We start from the raw sequence: 22,500 nt of genomic DNA on the forward strand, positions 1-22,500 counted from the left end.
CTCGTTTATATATGATCGACCTGCATACCTCATTAATTCTTTTAGAGTTGATCGATTTATTTATACACTTTGTGTCGCCACCATTTATTGCTCTATTAAGTGAAATAAGACCAGACATAAAGAACAACGTTGTTGGATAAAAATTAAATGTGCCAGAGGTCATACAGCACGACAGTGTCATCAAGAGGCTTGCGGGGAATCTGCATTGCCTTACAGAACCATAGCAAGATGGGTGAAAGCATTCAATGAAGGACGCCAAAACGTGGCAGACATGCTGCGGCCAGGTCGTCCGAGTGTCAGCGATGCAGACGTGCAAGCTGTTGACGCACTAGTGGACAGTGATTGCCGCCAAACGGTTCATCAGCTGGCTGGACAAACAGGATTAGCGCATATGACTGTGTTGCACATTCTGAAGGAATGCCTGTCCATAAGAAAAATTGCTTCACGATGGGTTCCACATCACTTGACGGAAATGCAGAAATGGCTACGATACAATGCTGCCAGAACCCACCTGGAGCGCTATGAGCGCAAAGGAGATGCTTTTTTACGGCATGTCATTACGCTGGATGAGACTTGGGCGCGATCGTACCAGCCAGAACTGAAACGCCAATCAAACGAATGGTGTCATCACAGGTCACCACGACATTCGAAATTTCGTCAGAACCCCAGCAATGTGAAAGTTATGGTGATTATCATGTTCAACTGTGATGGTGTCATTCTAACACATACCGTTCCCCCACAGCAGACCGTCACTGCGCAGTATTACTGCTCATTTTTGGATCACAATCTCCGACCAGCTTTGAGAAAAAAACGGCGACACTTTCTGCAGAACGCTCCTCTCATTTTGCGTGACAATGCTTGGCCGCATGCAGCGCAAGCTGTGACTGATTTGTTCAAGCGATGGGGCTGGGAAGTGCTTTACCATCCACCATACTCCCCAGATCTAAGCCCATGTGACTATGGCTTAATTCCTAAGGTGAAGGAACCACTTCGTGGCACTTGCTTCCAAACTGTTCCTGAGATTCTTGCGGCAGTAAACCGGTCCATTCAAACTATTAACAAAACAGGCGCTGCTACAGGTATTCTGCGACTTCCACATCGTTGGAAACGGGTTGTACACAATGCTGGCGACTATATTGAAGGACTGTAAAACATGGTGACATGAATCACTTTTGTATTCCTTGTAAATAAATAGTTGCCACTATTAAAGTTCCAACCCTCATATTATTTTAATCTGGTTGATTAAAATCACTGTATATTGGAGTTTTGTTACTGGTTTAATTCCCAGTGGAACAGGATGTGTAAGCTTTTACATTGTTTTCTCCATGTGTAGTAAAATATGTGCGAATTTCCTTTAAATTTGTTCATGTTAATATGTCTTCTAACCTGGAGTAAATGATGTTTTATTATGATTAAGCATTTATTTGTCTGCTTTTCTAGATTAGTGCATAAAAATATTTAACTGATTAAAAATGATAGCTTCCTTTCTTATTATGTATATGAAATTAAATTGAAAACTACTTATTTTATGTTCCATAAAGATTATCCATCATGGTCTACAATACTGGCACAACTTGAAAAATAACAAGCTTTGAGTTGTGACCATTTTCAGTATTGTAAAATTATCTTTGCAGCAGCACTGGCACATATTTTAGCTCAATACTGTTATAATAAATGACAGCAATGTGTATGTGTTGCATTCCTTGGTATCAAACATATCAAAATTTTACTGCATAAATATTTATCATGGCACTGTATACTTCAACGACATTTCTGTATCAAAAGTAAGAGAGCAATCACAGGATTACTTCGTTTTGAAGATTTCTTTTAAAGAAATAGATTTTGAAGGTGAAAAGACAGCAGGTGTAGGAAAAATCTCCAGTCCTTTCAGGAAGCATTATTGGAAAAACTTATTATAAACTACTTGCAAGAATATATGGAGATTATCTATGGAGAAATTTGACAGTCTATACTGTTTTATAGCCAGCAGTGCAATAGGAAGTTCTTCTTTAGCATTTTGCAGCAATCTAAAATTTTAACAATAAAAATGCATTCTATTTTGATACTTATGTAGGCTGCTGTTGGAAAATCGTTCACTCTTTTATATCCTGTTTACTGATGTAGAACTAAAACCAAGGAAAACCCAACCAAGAACCAAGGAAAATATTAAGAATGCCATTTTGTAATTTTGTAACACCTGTCACAATATGGTAACATTATTAATAAAATTCAGTTTATTGTTTTCGAATTTTGTGTATGAGCCATGAACTTCGAGAACAATTCAATATAATATTAAAAAATTTGATAAAAATTTTTTTACTAACATTATTTCATAAAAAATTTGATAATTTTTTTAAATTTTATGATCTTTTAGTAATGCTTATTTCTTAATCTGACAATTAAGTGTACGATTCTTGCATTTCAGAACCAAGGAAAACTTTAGGCATGCTTATCTCAATACTTCATGTTTTGAGTTGTACTAATATTGCAGCTCATGAATGATACATAGCTATATTAAGCAGCAGCTTTGTTAATAATATTTATCTGTAGACCTAACATAGCTCTATATTTTTACAATATGACTTTAAAGAAGTTTAGAAGTATTTTTTAATAATATCCATTTTTGTATAGATATAATGCTATTGCTATTTTATATCTATAAGGTGAACTTAAAGGGCAATTTTTCATTTATCTCCTCCCTGAATATAAACATTACAGTGTTGTATTAGCAAATTAACTTTCAAAATAATAATTATTGATATATGTGTTATGTGAAATTAGTAACACAACAACCTTGAGTCCGGAGTAGAGTTATATACAAGATTTCAATTGATTTCGAGGGCAAACAAATACAGGTCCCTCTTTGTGAGGAGCAAAGAAATCTGCAGGACTGGAAAGCAGTGGGCATAATTTTACAGTGGACATTTATACTCCACAGTGTTATTAATGTTATTTCTAATAGCAGAATGTCTTCTCTGATGGCAAGCAGAAAATTTTGTAAAGGCTTTGACCACGAGAGAAAATCCTGGGTCAATGGAAACTGATCTCAAATAATTGAGTTCATTAGCAGACAAAGGTTCTGCAGAACAAAATTTGAAAGCATGAAATGTATAATAGTAAAAAGAAGCCATTTTTTGCTTAGCCAGGTGACATGGTTTTAGCATAGGGCAGTAAACAAACAGAAATCCTGGATCAATGCAAACTGATCTCAAATAATTGAGTTTATTAGCAAGCAGAGCTTCTGAAGAACAAACTTCATGAACATGAAATACATAATAGTAAAAAGAAGCCATTTTTTCTTAGCTAAGTGACAGGGTTTAGCAGGGGGTGAACAAATATAAAAGTGTTTAGTAAACAGTAGTGTCAAAATCAGATTCATTGCGAATTATAAGAATATCAAAGAAGGGAAGGGAGTTGTTAGATTAAAAAGTGAACTAGATAGCTGGATCAATCAAATTCATAACAGATAAAATTTGGGATAAATCTTCTTTATTACCATGAAAAAGTGTGAAAGTGTCGTCTATGTACAAATCCAGAAATGAAAAGAAAATTTCTGAAATAATCTCACTTCAAAATAGTGCGCGTAAATGTCAACAAGTACAGGGCTGAGAGGATTACCCATGGCTCTCTCAATTTGGTGATAATATTAACTTTGGAAAAGTGTTTTGTATTCAAAGAGATTTTTACTAAGAGAAATTAACTCTTCAATTTTAGTGTGTGTAAAATGGAATTCTTGAAGCCTGATTTCAAGACAATTTGTGCTCCTTTGACTGAAACATAAGTAAACAGTGATTTCACATCAAAGGAAACTACAATGGAATGCAGGAGAGAAAAATCTTTAAGTATCTCAATGACTTCAAAAGAACTTTTTACAGTGTGAATATTATTAGAAAGTAATGGAGAAAATCTGGAAACTAAATATTTAGCCAAAGGATGCTGTTCCTTAAATGGAAACAATAGGTCAAGACGGAACTCCAATTTTATGGACTTTGGGAAGAGTATGGAACCTAGCACTGTTAGCAATAGGTGGAATAAAAGATTTTTTTAAATTGAATTGGGATGATAGGAGAAGACTGAACAACTGTTTTTACTTTTGTGAGATCAGAATTTGAAAGAATTTTGGCTTTCATTTATCAGTTTTGAGACTCTGTATGTGTTTTTGTCCATAACAATAATCTGTTAGTTCTTATCAGCTTTAAAAATTATAATGTTAGCATTAGAGTGAATTTCACTTAAGGCCTTCATTTTCTTTCGCTTAAGATTTGAAACAAATGATCTGTTATTAAAATCCATGTTGTGAGTAATTGAGTATTGGATTGTGTCCTTCTGTGTTTCTGAAGTTTTAGAGAATTTAAAAGTTTTTTCAATAGCAGTGATGATTTGAGGAGTTGAAGGTTTAGATGTTTTTTAAAAGTTGAAGTTATATTTTAATATTTTCATATTATCTTCTGAAAGATTAATATTAGAGATATTAATGATGGGATTAGGATTTGCAGTGGGAAGGTTAAAAAGGTGGGTGGGACTAGCTGATAGGGGTGAAAGCTTTTGGAATTTAGAAACAAGAACACTTTTATGGCCTAGACAAGTGGTATCAGTTCTAGATCAAGATTTACAGTCAAAAGAAGGGAAATTAAAAGTAGAATTGGCAGTTTTTAAATGAAGGTAATATAATCCAAATTCAATTTTAGCCAAACCTGAGTTTCTTATCATGTAATGAAGAGCTGACAGTTTGAATTTATGCATAATTTTTGTATTGTGAACAGAAGATTTAAGACTACATTTGACTTGTATAAATTTGGGAATGATACAAACTTGTATAATTTAGCACATGTAATTGTAAATTTGCACATGTGCAAACTTGTGTATATTTCAGAGTGAATTGTTCAGAAAGCTTCTTCAATTGGTAAATTAGATTTTCTTGAAACTCCATAAACTGAAAGATTTTTCCCCCTCTGTGTTCCATTACGGTTCAATGTCACTGCTTAACTACTATTCCAGTTGAAGGAATACTAAATTGTCTTTGAAACTAGGCTTTGAGAATTCCTTTCACAGTTACTGAAACCAAGAGTTAATTTCTGTTACTAAAATCTCAAGAGTTCAACGAACTTTTTTTCCAAAGTGATTATTATCGCCAAATTCAGCAATTAGCTATGGGCAATCCCCTCAGTCTTGTACTTGCTAATATTTACATGCACTATTCTGAAGTCAGATTATTTCAGAAACTACCTTTTTGTCTCTGGATTCGCTACGTAGATGACACTATCACACTTTCTGATGGTAATAAAGATTTATCCCAAATTATGTCTGTTATGAATTTGTCTAATCCAACCATCCAGTTCACTTTTGAATTCGAATCTGAGAATTCCCTACCTTCCTTGATATTGTTATAATTCACAGTGAATCTGATTTCAGTATTACTGTTTACCATAAACATTTTTCTGTTTGTTTACCACCCCATGCTAAGCCATGTCACTGGCTAAGCAAAAAATGGCTTCTTCTTAGTATTATGTATTTTGTGCTCTCGAAGTTTGTTCTTCAGAACCTCTGCTTGCTAATGAACTCAATTATTTGAGATCAGTTTCAATTGATCCAGGATTTTCTCCCGTGGTAATCACTCTCTCCTGTGGTAAACACTTTTTTGTTTGTTTACTACCCTGTGCTAAACCATGTCACCTGGCTAAGCAAAAAATAGCTTCCTTTTACTTATGTATTTTGTGCTTGTATTATATTACATATTATGTAAGCAAAAAATGGCTTCTTTTAATGATTATTCGTAAGTTTGCTCTTCAGAACCTGTGCTTGCTAATGAACTCAATTATTGGAGATCAGTTTCCATTGATCCAGGATTTTCTACTGTGGTCAAAGCCTTAAAAGATTTTCTGATTGCCATCAGAGAAGACATTCTGCTATTAGAAAATAACATTAATAGCCTTCTTGTGTTTCCATTTTATCCTTTTGTCAGTTTTAAAATTGCATGGATTCTTCAGAAGTTCAATTTGTCTAATCCAACTATCCAGTCATTTTCTTGCCTATCAATAAAAATCCATGGTTTAACTCTTAAAGATTACATTTCTAACTTTAATTTTTTTTGAATTTATAGCATATCATGTCAGTGCGGTTTGAGATGCATCAGCCAATTTAAAAGAGTGTTAAAGTTTCGTATCGAGGAACACCAATCTTATGTCCGAAAAGGCAAAATTAAAAAATCTTTGATAACTAATCTTTGTTGGGAATGTAATAATAATTTTGATTTTGCGTCTGCAAAAATCATTTAAAAAGCTTCTTCAATTCGTGAATTGGATTTACTTGAAGTTTTTCGCAAAGTTAGTCACAAAAGTTTATCTTAACCTAAAAGTCCAATCCAGTCATTCCTACAACTTTTAAAATTCTACTAATTTAATTTTTTAATTTCATTAATATTTTGGCCAAAGATGGCACTACCTTCTCATTTGCTTCTTTGTGGAGTATAAATATGACCGTAAAGCCCACTGCTTTCCAGTCTTGCAGATTTCTTTGCTCCTGATGAAGAGGGACCTGTACCAGTTTGCCCTTGAAATAGCTTGAGATCTTATACCTAAATCTATGCCAAACACGAGGTTGTTGCATTACTAGTTTCGTGTTTCACTTAGTGTGTTTCTTTTTCATTTCCATATGTGTTATATTCTAAGTTACAGCTAAACTTTTAATATTTTACAGGAAAAATAAAAAACCTCAGAAGAGAGGTAAAGTTAATTTAATTGGAAGACTTCAGTTATCAACAGAAAGAAGTGAACAAGAAGAAAATGAACGCATAGTACTACTTCGAACACTCAGAACTCAGGTTAATGTTTCTTTCAACTATTAACCTATTCTAAATTTTATGCTACATGTTTGTAATTACTGTAAATATATTGATTTTTTATTGTTGTTATCTAAAGTATAAATTTTCAAAAGGTTATTCACAAAAATAGTGAGCTTGTTAGCAAAAACTGCTGTATAGAAATAACTATGCATGTTATTATTGTCAGAAGTACGTATCACATATGAAAAGTCTAAATAAATAAGTATGAAATGCTGGACTAATCTTTTCCTCTTTAAGGTTAGGTTAGATTATGTGAATATGGGAAAGTATGCAAGAACTGTTTGCCTAAGAGGAGGAATTCCTTTATAGAAACTTACTAAGGGAAGTTGGCTTGCTTTTGCATTACATGAGGGGGGGAACTCACCAAAGCCGACCATTCAGCCATCTCGTTTGCATAGATTTGAACCTCGGTCAAACTCTCAGCATTTTTTTTTAACCATTCGGCTACTAGTGTGGGTGCTTACTTTGACACTTTTTACGATGTGTGGCAGCAAACTCATCATGGATCTACAATTTTAAGAGATAATGTAGCATTCTGAATCAAATAACCTCTTTTTCTGTCTTGATGCAGGGCTTCCACATGCTTAGAAAGTCAGTAAATTGGAAAATAGCTTGGAATTGTTGGTAAAATCCAGACCATTTTTCCAAAAAGTCAAAATATAAAGTTAAAAATTTAAGTCAAAATATTTAAGTTAAAATATATAGAGTAAATTTAAAACTAAACCTGAATCAAACTAAATACAATATTTGGTTTGGCAAAGTAGAAAAGTAAATTGGTAGAAAATTATAAAGTTGCAAAATGTGCAAACAGTTTCTGCATAAATTGACACAAGGGAAAATTTACAAAACACCTCATCAACTCAAAATGTTGGCATTTAAAAAAAGTCAAATTATCATGTGATTTATTTATTTTATTTTTTATTTTTTACTTTTTATAATTTCACTTGTTTTTTCATTTGTGCAGTAATCGTTTGAAATTTTTTATATCATTTCACTTTTCCAACTTTGTCAAACTGAGTATCAGGGCTGGATTTACGTATAAACTACACAAGCTATAGCTTAGGGTCCCCACTTTCTTGCCCCCCCCAATTAAAATATAGTGTATATAGAATTAAAATATATTATAACAGATGTATAAAGGTCCCCAAATCTCAAATAGCTTAGGGCCTTATCAAGTGTAAATCTTATTCTGCTGAGTATGATATTTGAATTTGCTTTGATTTTAGTTTAAATTATTACCACTGATTTACTGCAGCTTTTAATGCATGTTTTTTTTATTTACAATTAATATCTTTATTACTAAATTATAAATAATATTTATGTGTGTATGTTCCTTGCATAAGGGAATAAGGGTGAAACATAGGAGCTGCCAATTTTTTAATTTGCATAATCCCTCACATGAGCACCTCAGATTGAATTTTGATTTTTTTTATTTATTTTGTGTGAATTTAATGAACTTTTGATTAAAAACTCTGTAATTTAAAAAAGGTTTATGTTGCCACTCAGCAACATATAAGATATCTATGTTTCAAATATATCAGAAAACCTGGTGATATAAAAGAAGTATGCTGCCAGTTGGCAAAGTGCAGGTATTTGTCTTTCAAATTTAAATGCATTGTGAAATAATTGTGGCACTTAGAGCCACCAAATTTTGAACACCGTCTTCATCTGAACGCTGAAGCACAACTTTCATATTTTGTGCAAATTTAAGGAACATTTGATTAACTGTCTGATTGCTCAATTTGTAGACCAAAATAGCTTAAAAAACTTTTTTTTCCCTATATTTTGATTCTATATATATTGGAGAATTGAAAAATGAGCTTTTTCTTTTTATAAAATACTTATATATATATATATAATATAAATTTTTATCATGAGAAACTAAAGTTGCCAGAAAAAACAATTTCAGATGTTATCACCCCCCAAAAAATTTTTCTAAATAAATTTCAGTCGAATTACAGTTAATTTATATTTATTGCATAATATAAAAAAGCAAAATGTATAAAATTTAAGAAAATATAAAGCACTGAGGAAAAACTACCGTAGAAATGCAGTTTAGTATGATAGAGTTCAAAACAGGTTTCAAGACAAAGTCTAACTTCACGGTCTTTGCACCAGATTCAATAAATCTAGTTAATGATCAATCTAATTAATAATTCAATAATTTAATTAAATAATTAAGATAATTGCTGAATGTTTTCTAGCAGCCATTTCTGTAAAAAAAAACACCAAAAAGTGAAGTTTGAGCGGTAATACCACGTGCCTTCAAATGCCGCAATTTAGTGGAGAACTAACAATATCTGTTGGCCAATATGTAAACTAAACGTCTAATACTGTATATAATTTATTTCAATGGGAAAAAACGGGATGCGCTCCTCAATAAAGGAAGAAAAACACATGCCCGGGGGATGAGCAGATTTTGCTACATTTGAGTTGCCCGTGGAAATCGCAGGATGAGCAGCCAAAGAGTTAAAACCTCAACATCTAAAATCTTTGTTGCTTATCAATGCTTAAGATATTTATATTTTGAATTTAATGAAGAGACTTGGTGATTTAAAAGAAATGGGTTGCCACTCTTGGAATTAAAATGTTTTTATCTTCTTTATGGCAGTGTATTGTCATTCACGCAAAACGACTTTAATTTTTTCTTTCAAATTTATTCTGTAATTAATTAACAAACTACGCTATTCAAAAGCAATAAACTCATTCATTTCATTTATTTATTACTAAGGGGGTCATGAAATTATACTAGCATTCAAATGCATATATATATGTTTGTGTGTGTAAACGTACAGATACACCAAAAATGGGATAAAGTTTAATTAATAATTACTATTAATGTCATGCAAAGGGCTTCAAAATTGATTGATTAATTAAGAGAGATAAAATACATGGTGATTCAAGAAAACATTTAACAAAAGCAACAGCTGAGGAAACGGAGATTGTCTCCATTGAAGCCGTGGATGCGTTGGCAGTAGTATGGCTAGTTACGCATACCACAAAATGGCTGACGTGCACTTGATGTATGCATGCCCAGCTGCAATCGATGAAAAGCAATGTGAATGAATCACGAGAAATATCCTGATATAGAAAGTTGCCTTGCCACTCTGCATCAACGATTGTGCGAAACAGTTCATTCGATATGCAAAAGCCAAATGCCGGTCGCCAACGAATAACTCGGACAGTTTTTTTCCAAAAGAAAGCATTCTCCAAGATCTGGAGCATAATCCTTCAACAAGTACATGAGTTGTAGCCCGAGACACTCATATCCCCGTCTGGCGTATTTTACATGACAAAGGACTGCATCCTTTCCATTTACGATGCATCTGGACATTGGAACCGGAAGGCTACAACAAGCACATAGATTTTGCGTGGTGATTTTTGCAAAAAAATTGTGCAAACCAAAACTTCACAGCAAGTGATCTCGTCACTGATGAGGCTACCTTCTCACTAGAGGGTGTGATGAACATACACAGCTTGCGTACTTGGGCAGATAAAAACTCACATGCTACATGTATGCATGCCTCACAGTGCAAATTTGCCCTCAGTATGTGCTCTAGCATTGTAGGAGACTTTTTACTTGGTCCATACTTTCTCCCAGAATGACTTGATTGGCTGCATTTATGTAGCATTTTTGCAACAGGGTTGCCACGCTACCTGGAAAACTGGAAAAAGTCAGGGAATTTGAAAATTGACCAAGAAGTTCAGGGAATTTCATATGGCGATCCCCCCCCAAAAAAGCGAGTTTTGCACCGACGTTGGAAACGATCACTTTTATTGGCGAATTGTGTATTGGGTGAGCGTCGTTCGGGCAGCTGGAATAGAGCCAATTTTTCACAGCTCCAATTAGATTGTCTTTTAGAAAGGCAAAGCAAATTTCAGGTAACCTCGAGAATCGCATGTGCAGTGCATGTTGAACTAAGCAAAATACTTATTGTCGTATAAAACAAAATCGGTTTAATACTAATATACGGTACCATGGAAGTTAGAATCAAAGAATATGTATTGTTAAGAAGGAAAATTTCGATTTTTTTCCTCCCTGGAGCAAATTACAGAAAAAAACCTATTTACAAAAAATCAATATTACATGGTTGGTATGATTAATACATTGTATGTCTCCCAGACAATGCAATACAGTCCGTACAACGCCTAGGTATGCTGAGTATCAAATTATCGATCTGATCTTGGGGGATATTACACCACTCAAAAAGCAATGCTCTCCGAAGTTCCGGTAGACATGTAGGAGGAGGTTGACAGGCTGCAACTTGTCGATGTATCCCACATGTGCTCTACTGGATTCAAGTCCGGTGAGAATGCTGGCCAGTCCATACGGGTGATATCGCCGATTGAAGGCATTCGCTTACGATGTTTGCACGGTGAGGATGGGCGTTTTCATCCATAAACACAAATTGTGCGGCCATGGCGCCCCAAAACAAATGTACATGTTGTTCCAGAATGATGTCCTGATAGATTTGGCTTGTCATGGTTCCAATTTGAACATGCAGGTCAGTTCTGGAACCCAGAATAATTCCACCCCAAATGAGCACTCCTGCACCACCGTAACGGTGTTGTTCAATGATGTTTTCTTGGTAGTAACGGGTACCTGGAGCTCTCCATATGAAAGTCCGGCGAGAATCAGACTGCAAGCTAAACCTGGACTTGTCGGAAAACATCACACAAGCCCACTGTTGCGGTGTCCACAATGCATGCTCTCTACTCCAGGATTAACCGCAGGCGACAGTGAGTTGCAGTAAGTGGAATGCATATGACAGGTCTACGAGCATATAGACCAATCTGCCCTAAGCGTTTGTACATGGTCTGCCTTGAAATTGTCGTACCAGTGGCTTAAGAGAGCTGACGAGACAGGTCTGAGGCTGTGCTCCGCCAGTTTTTTTTGGCAGTAACTGCCAAATACCGGTCCTCATTCGGCGTTGTAACTCTGGGGCAACCTGTGCTGTAACGTCTACTCTCACATTACCATCATCTTGGAATGTTGCCAAAGCCTGGAGATGATACTCTGGGCAATTCCAAGTTTGTCTGATACTTCCAGTTGGGTACGCCCACATTCCAGACGGCCGATAATTCTACCACGTAAAAAATCATCCATTTGCTTCCTTTGTGTCATAACTATTCGGTTATTGCACTGAAATGCTTATAAAGTGCCTGCGAAAAATTTTACTTCTTTGCCTGTATTCCTTATATATCACTCTCTTACACTCTCGTCATTGTGACGTACCATCAGTGTCATCTAGTTACTACCTGAAATTTGCATACGGTTCTTGAAGATGTGTGTTGTGATTTTACAGGTGATATATTTATTTTAGAGTTCGATTTCCGCGTGACTCTGAATTATCCTTAATTTATGGACATGAATGTGATTGAAAATGAGAATATAACACTAAGTTTGAAGCATTCAAATTTTTTAAGAAACTTGAAACACTTGAAAAATAATATAATGATAAAAACCTGTTATCTGAAATCTTTAAGGTACAGATGGCAAGCGGCTCGGATGTGACTCGATATTAGATACGTAATATACAAAATAATTTTTTTTTCAATTTTTTGTATGAGTTTACTTTTATTGCAATTTTTTTTTCAATTTTTTGATTCAGTTTTAATACTTCACCATATTAAATTGTTATTATTCTATATATTTATTCTATTATTCTATATATGTATTCTTAATTAATATATATATTCTTAATTATTTCTACATGTGTAATAATTTAGAGGAGGAGACTCAGATGTTTTTAATCATGATTGTTGTTATAGATGGTAATGGAATGTATATATATAATTACATAAAGTTGCAGACGGGCTAGTGAAGGAAAATTTTCTTTATTTTTGAGAAGCACAGTTTTAAAATGAATTGCACATCATTATAATTATACAGTTGATGAAAGAGAGATAATTTGGCAACATCATTGCTAAACAGCAAGCAAGAGCTGGAATGTAACCCATTTAAAATGAAAGCTTAGGAGAGTTGTGAAAAAGTTATTCCTCTCAAATTTCCTGTTGGCAGTTAAAAATTTTAATAACTGGTGGCCATTTGAGTTTCAGTTTGCAAAACTATCTGCATCACCAGCATAATGCAACAGTTATGTGACATGTATTAATTTGAAAATATTGCATTTTAGAGATTTATTATAAGAATTTACAATTTTTAGATCAAAACAGCAAAGTAAACAAATTAAAGCTAGAATTTTTATTTACATATTTCACCCACACAACACACATTGATCAGCTATTAAAATTCCTGTACCATGAAGGCAACATGTAACAAACAGCAAATTTTGCCTGAAAAATAATATATGTGGGGATATGCATTCCAGAACATGCACACAGAGCAGGTATAAGCAACACCATCTGTCTTGTGTGTAAATGGAAAGATTGGACAGCAGTTGTTTTATAAGGTATTTCTCCCACCTTCTTAGCGAGCCTTCATGGTGTAGTGGTGTGCACATTCAGCGTGTAATTGAGAGGTCAACGGTTCGATTCCTGGTGAAGGCGTTGTTAATTTTTCATCTTGACTGCCTCCAAAAATACCTGTCTCTACAGTTTAACATGGAAATCACATTTCAGCTTTGGTTGTTGGTGTTAAGGTCTGTTATCCTCACGTGAGGAGGAACTTTTACCAGCACTTATCACAGTTTGACTGTGGCAGGATCACGGCCTTTCGGGACTGCAGTTTATTTTCCACAACATTGCTACTCATGTAAGTTGGAAACTCAACTCATTACTGTCAAGTGAATGGGGAATTAATAGGTCCAGTAGGATCCTGCAGGGTGCCATGTGGGATCTCAATGACCAGAGCCACTAATATCCAAGAGGATATATATTTATATATGTTGTCCTCTTGACCTTGAAGATTATACAACCATGGCACATTTGAGTCAAACTTGGTTCCTGTGCAGGATGACATGTGTAGCATCTTTTTTATGCCTTTCCCTGTTATTGCCGTGGAGACAGGTTACACCCAGTGCAAGAAACAACAGCACTGGACACAGGAATGGCACCAAGTCATCTTCTCGATCACATCGCGGTTCTGCATACAGCATGATGTTGGATGTATTCAATCATGGAGGCAGGGAGTAGCACGAATGATGGCAACTTGCATTTGTTATTGTCATAATGCCTAAGCTCGTGGCATGCTAATGTGGGGTGCCGTGGATAGACATTCAGTTTATATCTTGGTCTCATAGCTGGTAATCTGGATGGCCACTGGTACATTTATGACTTGTTAAGGCTCATGAATGTGCCCTATCATCGAGGCCTAAGTAATGAAATCATTCGACTAAATAATGCATGATGGACAGTAAGGATATGTGGTCAATACAGAGGAATTCAATTCCATTGTTGCTCTAGCCAGCAAGTTCTCCATATCTCTCATCCACCTAGAACATCTAGTTATGGGTTACCAAGAGACTGGCATGTGACCACTCATCTGTCACTATGATTGATGAACTCTGGTACAGAATTGAAGCCACATAGAATGAAGTACCCCCTTATCTGTCATCCAAGTTCAGTTCAACTTAGAGTGTAGTCAAATTGCAGCTGTTGCTGCCAGATGGGCTGCTCTCTGTACTGAATTCTGCATTCAATATACCACAAAACCTTCATGCTGTGTGGAAGGAAGTTCTTTTTTCTTTCCACAGTGCATGCAGAATTCAGTACACTGAACTGCCATCTCTGGCAGCAGCAGCGACACTAATCCAGCCGGGCATCAAGTTGAACCGAATGAATGTCATATATAGGTGTTTCATTCATTTATATATATGTAACTATATATCATTATATATATATCTTTTATATATGTATCCTTTATATGTTAGTACTCTAGGTTGATGTACCAGAACCATATGTAAACACAAATTAAATATGTTGACCATTCTGCTTTTTTTTTTTAGCTAGAGTTGTAATGGATGGTTTTGCCATGTTCTTTGGTTTCTGCAGGATTATTGTACTTAAAATTGCATTCATATGTAGGGAAGCTTGAAAGGAAGGTCTTTGTTGCAACACCACCTAGTGGTGGTTTTAGTTGCTTTTTTAATTATAATTCTGGCTTTATGCTCAGGAATTCTTATCGATAGTTTTCTGTATGTTGAGCTGATACATTGAGTTTCTGTGCTTGTTTCTTTCATTGTAAATTGGGGTAGTATATACACGTGAAGTATCTATTGTGGCAATATTTGATTTATCTGATCTTAACAATTTCCAGATAAATGAGGCTATCCAGATATTCCAGATATATGATTCCAGATATATGACTATTCCAGATAAATGAGGCTATATAATAGATCTTATTATTAAAATCTCATTGAAAAAGTTTACTTTTGATTAATGGATAGAGCCCTATTTCAATGAAAATCATAAGTGTTCGAACACTTTTGGGAGCCACTGTACCTAGCCAACCGGAAAAAAGAAGAAAGAAACAAAGTTCTTTCATTTCGTTAGAGATATATCCGAGTTCTTTAGGGTGAAAGGCAACAGCAAGAGCAAAGTTAAATTCCCAGCGAGTAACTAAAGGACATGTCTGAATATAATAACAGAAAATACGAATAAAATTCTGTTGACTTTGCATCTTTCGATACGCGCCAAAGCGGAAAAATAGATACTGTTTATGAGCTTTGCATCTGCCTTTTAAAACACTGCAGTTGAAGTGAACTAACTTCGTGATTCATGAATTTCCTTACATCTACCTTTTCGTTTCCAACGTTTTCGTATAGTAGCTAGGGTTGCCATAAGGTAACTAAGATTAATTAGGAAAAAAAAAAAAAAAAAAATACTATTTAAAACTGTGTGATTACTTTGAAAATGGCTAAATTTCTTACAGATACAAAGCATACTGATCGGAAATCATATCCAAGAAAGCTAAGCTAATTGTCATTCTAGCCCACGATGCAAATTTCCAGAGAATATTTTCATTAATGGTCCTCAGGAATCGGATAAAAGTAACAAGTTTGCAGTGGAGGCAGTTGAAGCAATTCTGATTTGTCATTACAATGACTCACGCTCAATTTTGAAATTATGTGAAAGAAGAAAATGATATAAGTAAGAAAGTAAAATCAACATAAAATATGACTGGCATAAAAAGGATTGGTTTTACATCTTTTTTATTACTCATTGTTTAGGTTCCAAAAACTTTATTCATTTTTTGTCAGAGTAAAATAAACCATTTTAAATGTAGCCTGTAAACATCCCCTATCAATGCTTAACAGTTATGCCATTCCTATTCATAGCAGTTAAATTTTAACGTAGGAGGTCCACCAGCTGCCGAGCGCTAAAGTCGCTGAACACTGGTAGTTCGAGTCCTGGCTAACGGGCTGGCATGGGTGTTTTCTTAGTTTTCCCCAGTTTGAGCCAATTTCACTTAGGAACTCCTCCACGAAGGCATCCCTTCTCTCAGGCAGATAGTCCTCGTGTACTTTGCAGTAATTTAACAAAACATTAATTTAGGAAACCTGCCGTCCAGACGGGAACGTAACCGTAACCGAAGAGCCTGATTTCGAATCCCGGAGAAGGCATGTATGTAAATTGTCTGTGCCTTCATAGGACGTAACGGTGGCCGCCGGCCCCATAATAAAACGACCTCCTTTTCTGACCTTAGTAGGGGGCAACGCCTATAATCGGTTAGTGCCCGCCATAATTTAAAAAATAAATAAATAAATAAAATAAAATAGAAAGGCTTTCACGTGTTATATTACTCTCAAAGGGGCTTTTTTTTTTTTTTTTTTTGAATTACGTACATATACACGTTTGTGTTGGTTGTGCTGCGTTAACCATGAGGCCTATTATTATCGGCCAGGAGGGTTGCAGTACACTCGTATATATTACATTACGTTACACATACACATTTCGAGAGCATTTGGGCTAAAAATATTTAAAAACAGCATATCTTTAGAATTTCCGACAGATAGTCTTGCGCGCTGGAGATAAAAGTGTTTTTTCAATACAATGTTACCGTTACTTGATTTGAAATCGTTGAGTTTGCTAATCAAAAATTCGTTTTGACAAGTTTTACAAAATATGAAATAGACAATAAAAGAAATTCTAAATTCGGGTTTCCGGGTATCCATATTTGGGTAGAGAACTACGATATTCAGAGTTTAACGTCTCTAAGTAACCCCCCCTTTTTTTTTCCCGCACGATGCGAGAACCATACATGCATTCATGCAGATTCTGCATTATTTAATTTCTTTAAATATAATACAGGCTCTAATATTTGGGGGCAACAATTTAAAAAGTGATTCGCTGTTTATAGTGAATCCACGCAAAATGCCAAAACGAAATTAATAGCCCTGCTGAGCCAACGCCCTTTGGGCTAAAAAAAATAGGAAAGCTAAACTTCAGTCCACTTCAGCTAGTTTTTATTAGAATTTACGACTACCTGGATTTAGTGTCAAAATGGTCTTCAGTATTTAATTTTTTTCGAAATTGTTTATGTCGCCAACATCGCCAATTTAATAAATAATAATGAAAAATCTGAAAGGGTTGATTTTACCGATCGTCCAGAAGGGCCTTTTTTTCCCTTTGAAAGTGGAGATTATGGGCAGAGACGTCCCAGGTGGAATAACGGAATATTTTAAAGGATAATACAGGTACATAATACATTTAGGGTAACACAGGAATGTTCTGTATCTCTTGTGTACTTAAAAACTGAAGGAAATATAAAATGCAATTCTATATAATTAGATGTATCATGAATTAAGTGCATTTTTACTTAAACATATTAAAATGTAAATAGATAATATTCTTTAGAATTGCATCTATTTCTTTTAAATAGCTTAGTTGTTAATACTGTTCACTTGTCTGTAACATGAGTATAATCTAGTTTCCTGAGAAAGACCTCCACAAAGGCGTCCCATCCCTGAAGGTGATACCCCTACAATACTGTGTGTATTCAGTTAACATAACCTAATTTTTTAACCCGAGCGGGCGGTGAGCCAGAAGGGCTATTAGTCTCAAAACGGCATTTTATGGCGTTTCACTATAAACGGCGAATCACTCTTTAAATTGTTGCCACCAAATATTACCGACCTGTATTATATTTAAAGAAATTAAATAATGAAGAAGCTGCATGAATGTATGCATGTTTCTAGCACTGTGAAGAAAGTACGGTACCTACGGTCATCCAATTTTTAATAACGTAATCCTCCACCCGAACATGAGCACCTGGACCCACGAATTTTGAATTTCGAATTTTTTCCATATTTTGGAAAATTTTAAGGAATTTTTGATTAACAAACTCAACAATTTTAAAGCCAGTAGTGGCAACACCGTACAGAAAAAAAGTGTTTTTATCTCCTGCGCGCGACACTGTCTACAGATGTTCTGTTTTTAAACATTTTGCGATATTGCTGTTGAATTGAATATTATGTGGCCTGAGTGTGAACACACAAAACGTTAAAAGACGCAGTTTTGAATGTCATATAAAATCTGAAAACTTTCAGAATTTTTTTAAAATTTTACTTACTTATTTGTTTATGTATTTTTCAAAATTGGTTTCACGCTGATTTCCTTCAAATGTTAGGTTAGGTTATTTGGCCAAGCACATTGGCCAAATAACGTAGGTTTGATTTCGTGGAGTAATTTCTAAGGAAAACTGATTGCATAGTAAAAATCACAAAAGCCAACGCAGTAGTCAACAGTTTTAACTACTCGGGTACAGTGGAGCCAGATTTGCTTCTAAAGAATTTGGAATTTAGTGACAGAATATTACAGCCATGCGCCAAAAAATGGATAATGATCCAATTCCAGATGAAAAAAAAAATCATATTTTCTTGAAAGGAAAATCATGCAAACTGTCATTCTGTCAACCAAGAGTTTGAATCCCCCCCCCTGTTAATCAGAAATTGTAAAATACAGTAAATGCCCCATAATGTTATCATTTGGATATTGTTATCGAACTGCAGAAATTCCTCTAATTTGTATATGAAAACATGAAAAATACATCACTCATTGCGATTAACAGTTCGGTTAATACGATCCAAATATTACAAATACATTTTTTAAACAAAGGTTTCTTTTAAAGTTTAATATGGTTTATCAGTTTGAGTTTATGTATAAACATGGCTCAAGTGGAATAGCGACACATTTTACAGGATATTAGATGAATTATGCGTTTAGACTAACGTATTTCGTCCATTTTACGCCTATTTATTTCGTTTTTTCATAGTTGCCGGTTTTTCCCGGTTGCATATTTCCGAATTCTATCCCACCCCCTTTTCGAATTCAAATAAAATCGTGACTGTTTCGTATCATTTAAGTCGTTATTGTATTTTTCTCCATGGATAATTGATGTCATTTTTATTGCCGAAAAGGAAGATTGAGCGATTCTCCAATTGTATGAGGTTTTAGATTTTTCGTAATTAAATATGAAATTTGTAAGGATGCCGATGAAACCTCAGGAACTGTTGTATATTTTCTCAAAAATACATTTTGATATTTCACGCTGTTAGTTAATTTCTTAAAAATTAATCAGATTTATTTACTAAATCGTTATGTTTAGTTTCCAAATATAGTTTTAATTTAACAGGTTTCATGCATTGATTTTTCATTGCATTTAACACACAACGGATATTCATTTTCCACTGATAATGCAACATGTAAAACAGCATCTAATAAACTCTTCTTGATATTTACTTGATTTCTTATTAGAAGTAGAAAGAAAAATGTTTATTAGATGTCTGACCATCATTCCCATTTTCACTCTTGCCGATTTAATCCCAGTATACGTTACACACGGGATTGGGTGAATTTTGCGACATTATTATAAGCAGTAAACGGGTCATTTTGGTGTTGGCGAAAATTTTCAAACTCGCGCCAAGACCATACCGCGTTCTAGGATTGTACCCTCTTTGTGTAGCCATTTATCCATCGAACAAAACTGGAATTTTTTTTTTTTTTTTTTTTTTTTTTTTTTTTTTTTTTTTTTTATCATCCTTCAAGCACGCAATCGAATTTTCCAATACTTCGAAAATGTTATATGCTTGCTTGACAACAAATTTGGTTAGAAATAGGGAACACAAGTGTGTAAACTATGCATATTACAATTATCGCTGCGCGCTTTGAAATTCGATTCTCGAATTGTTCAAGCATAACGCCTGGATCAAGGGGAAAACAATACGATCAAAATTAATATATGGAAATGATTAATTTAAAATTCCTAGTAAATGTTAAACATCCAAAATTCTTTTCATATGCCGTTATATTTTTTGTTGTCAAATAAATTTTTTTTGAATTTAGCGACCCCCCAAAATTTCTTCGCGACTTGCGTACCATTGCCATAATAACGCTTTGTATTCATGTAAACCTGATTAATTCTGAAGTGGTTTAAATTCTGTCAGAAACAGTACAAGTGATCTATTTTTCAATTGCATTTGGAAAAAATGATTTCAGACTTGTTTTCAACTGCATGTAACAGAGTATTATCAGAATTACGGGAAAGTGCGACTGTGAAAATGGATAAACATCAGCTGTCCAATGTGAAAAATAATGTTATCATTTGGATATTGTTATCGAATTGCAGAACGCCCTTCAGTTTGTATACGAAAACATGGAAAATACATCGCTTATTGTGATCAACAGTTCGGTTAATACGATCCAAATATTACAAATACATTTTTTTAAACAAGGTTTCTTTTAAATTTTAATATGGTATATCAATAGAGTTTATGGATGGACATGGGTCAAGTGGAATAGCGACACATTCTACAGGATATTAGATGAATATGCGTTTAGACTAACATATAATATAACATCTTTCATATATTCCAAAACGAAAAAAGACTTTCGGCCCGCCGCGTATTTAGAGTGCCCCCCATGCCGCACAGACACTATACATTTACAAACATCCATGCAGTCTCCGGGATTCGAGCGCGAGCCTTTCGGTACGGTACTCAGAGTCACTAATCACTATCCCGGTTGGAAAAATGTGATCACATTTAATGGAGTCTTGGTGTATCACGATGGAACGGTGTTTGGACACAACAGGGTGCCCAGGCACAGTCGCCTTAACCCTTCTACAACAAGTAAAAGATTCCTAAATAGTGCACGAAATAACTAGAGCAACGCACATAATTTATATGTATATTTGTATCTAATTTAATTCTTGCTTTTAATTTATTCCTTTTACAATTGAAATTTTGTTATTCATGATTTAATTCCAGTCCCCGTTAAACATTTTTAACAATTTTCATTCAAGTTGCTTAAAAACATCTTTCGAAATAGAACTTACTAAGTATGGATTCACTCTTTTCAGATAAATCTACTATAATTAATCTTAGAAGATAAATATAATCAATATTATTTAGTAAATAAATTATATATATATATGGATATGGTATGTGTGTGTGTGAGAGAGAGAACACGTTTTAATTCTAGTTTGCAGTACATACGGGATTCGGCGGCATTATGTGTCATTTTGGTGTTGGCGACGATTTTTAAAGTCGCGTCAAATGCTGTTCCGTATACTAGGATTTTACCTAGAACAGGGTTTCTTAAACTGTAGGTCACGACTCCCGTGTTGGTCGCGGGACCTGCAGTAGGATGTTGCCAAAATTTTAGCAGTTTTGATATTTCTTTAACTTAATATAATAATTTTACAGTTATCAAATATTTTTACACAATGTATCTGAAAATAAAAAAAGCTAGACAATACAGACAAAGGGAAAAACGAAAACGTTTCGACGCATTCTTTTTATAATATAAACGTTCATTTTCCTTGCTTTGCACGTGAAGCTGTCATTTCGTTTGTTACATATTTAAAAATTTCACATCGTTCTATGTCTTAAAATTAGAAATTAAAGGGAATGACCTGAAACTGCAATAGTATATTACAGTACAAGTGAAAAAAATTGAGAGTTTCACTCATGAGTGTGTCTTATTTGCGCAATACTTATGGAGTCCCACAAAATTTGTGTAAATATTACGGGGTCCTGAGGTTTAAATGAAAGTTTATTGCAAGGTGGTAGTAGAAAGTTTTCCCTGCCATTTATATAACCGTACTTGCTAGAATAAGATATTCCGCCTCTCCCGAGTAGCTAGTCAAATTATTTCGTTTGTCTAAAACTGAAGTGAAACTCATTTCAATTTAAATCTGACAGTTTTCGGAAGCGAAGTGTTTGTTTTAGACTAAAAAAATCACCAGCATTAATTGAAATGGTAACAAAGGATTCGAATTTGCAATGACCAATGCCTTTATCCCCACATCATCAAAGAATTATTTTTATCGCCAAAAAGAGGGTTCCGCAAAGAGGTAAAATTTAGTGCCAAATGTTAAATTTAACAAGAGTAACTGCCTTCTACAGTGAAAAAAAGGTAAAAACACTGAAGGACTTAATTTAGTAAATTTTTTTGTGTCAAAAAAGGGCCAGAATCAATTTTGTGAGGGGTTACATCATGAATTTTGACAAGCATTGACGTTTCCTTGATCAGTGGTTGTTAACAAGAGCAGAGTGAAAACGCTCGAACTTTATGTCGCCAAGTGCTTCGGGTCTGGGAGGGGGCCGAAATTTACAATTAGCAAACGGTGCAAATCCATCCAATGAAATTTTAGTGTAATTTTTAACTGATTTTTCTGATTGGCTAGAAAGGGCACATGGCCGTTCGCCACTGACTTCGCGACGAAGTGCAAAAGCTTTACGGCTCATGAAATCGTG

At 34.6% G+C, this 22,500-nt stretch overlaps 1 protein-coding gene and 1 long non-coding RNA gene across 7 annotated transcripts in view; one reads left to right on the forward strand and one right to left on the reverse strand.

Annotated features, from left to right (window-relative positions):
• LOC146997279 (uncharacterized) overlaps positions 1-22,500 on the reverse strand; it is a 240,487-nt gene that overhangs the window by 191,143 nt on the left and 26,844 nt on the right. The gene's annotated exons all lie outside the window — the stretch shown is intronic.
• Positions 1-22,500, forward strand: part of LOC146997280 (uncharacterized) — a 197,043-nt gene that overhangs the window by 7,539 nt on the left and 167,004 nt on the right. For 3 of the 4 annotated variants that reach the window (XM_085816329.1, XM_085816328.1, XM_085816330.1), the window contains exon 3: positions 6,697-6,820. Coding sequence is in view for 1 of the 4 variants with exons in the window: in XM_085816327.1 (XP_085672453.1) it covers positions 6,583-6,596; positions 6,697-6,820 (138 nt within the window). In the remaining 3 variants the exon portion in view is untranslated. Of the gene's footprint in view, positions 1-5,337; positions 6,597-6,696; positions 6,821-22,500 lie in introns of those variants that run through there. The other variant, XM_085816327.1, reaches the window with a different exon arrangement.

This window comes from Stegodyphus dumicola, chromosome 5, assembly GCF_044657685.1.
Source record: "Stegodyphus dumicola isolate Sdum_Otavi_A_Nest chromosome 5, ASM4465768v1".
Lineage (NCBI taxonomy): Eukaryota > Metazoa > Arthropoda > Arachnida > Araneae > Eresidae > Stegodyphus > Stegodyphus dumicola.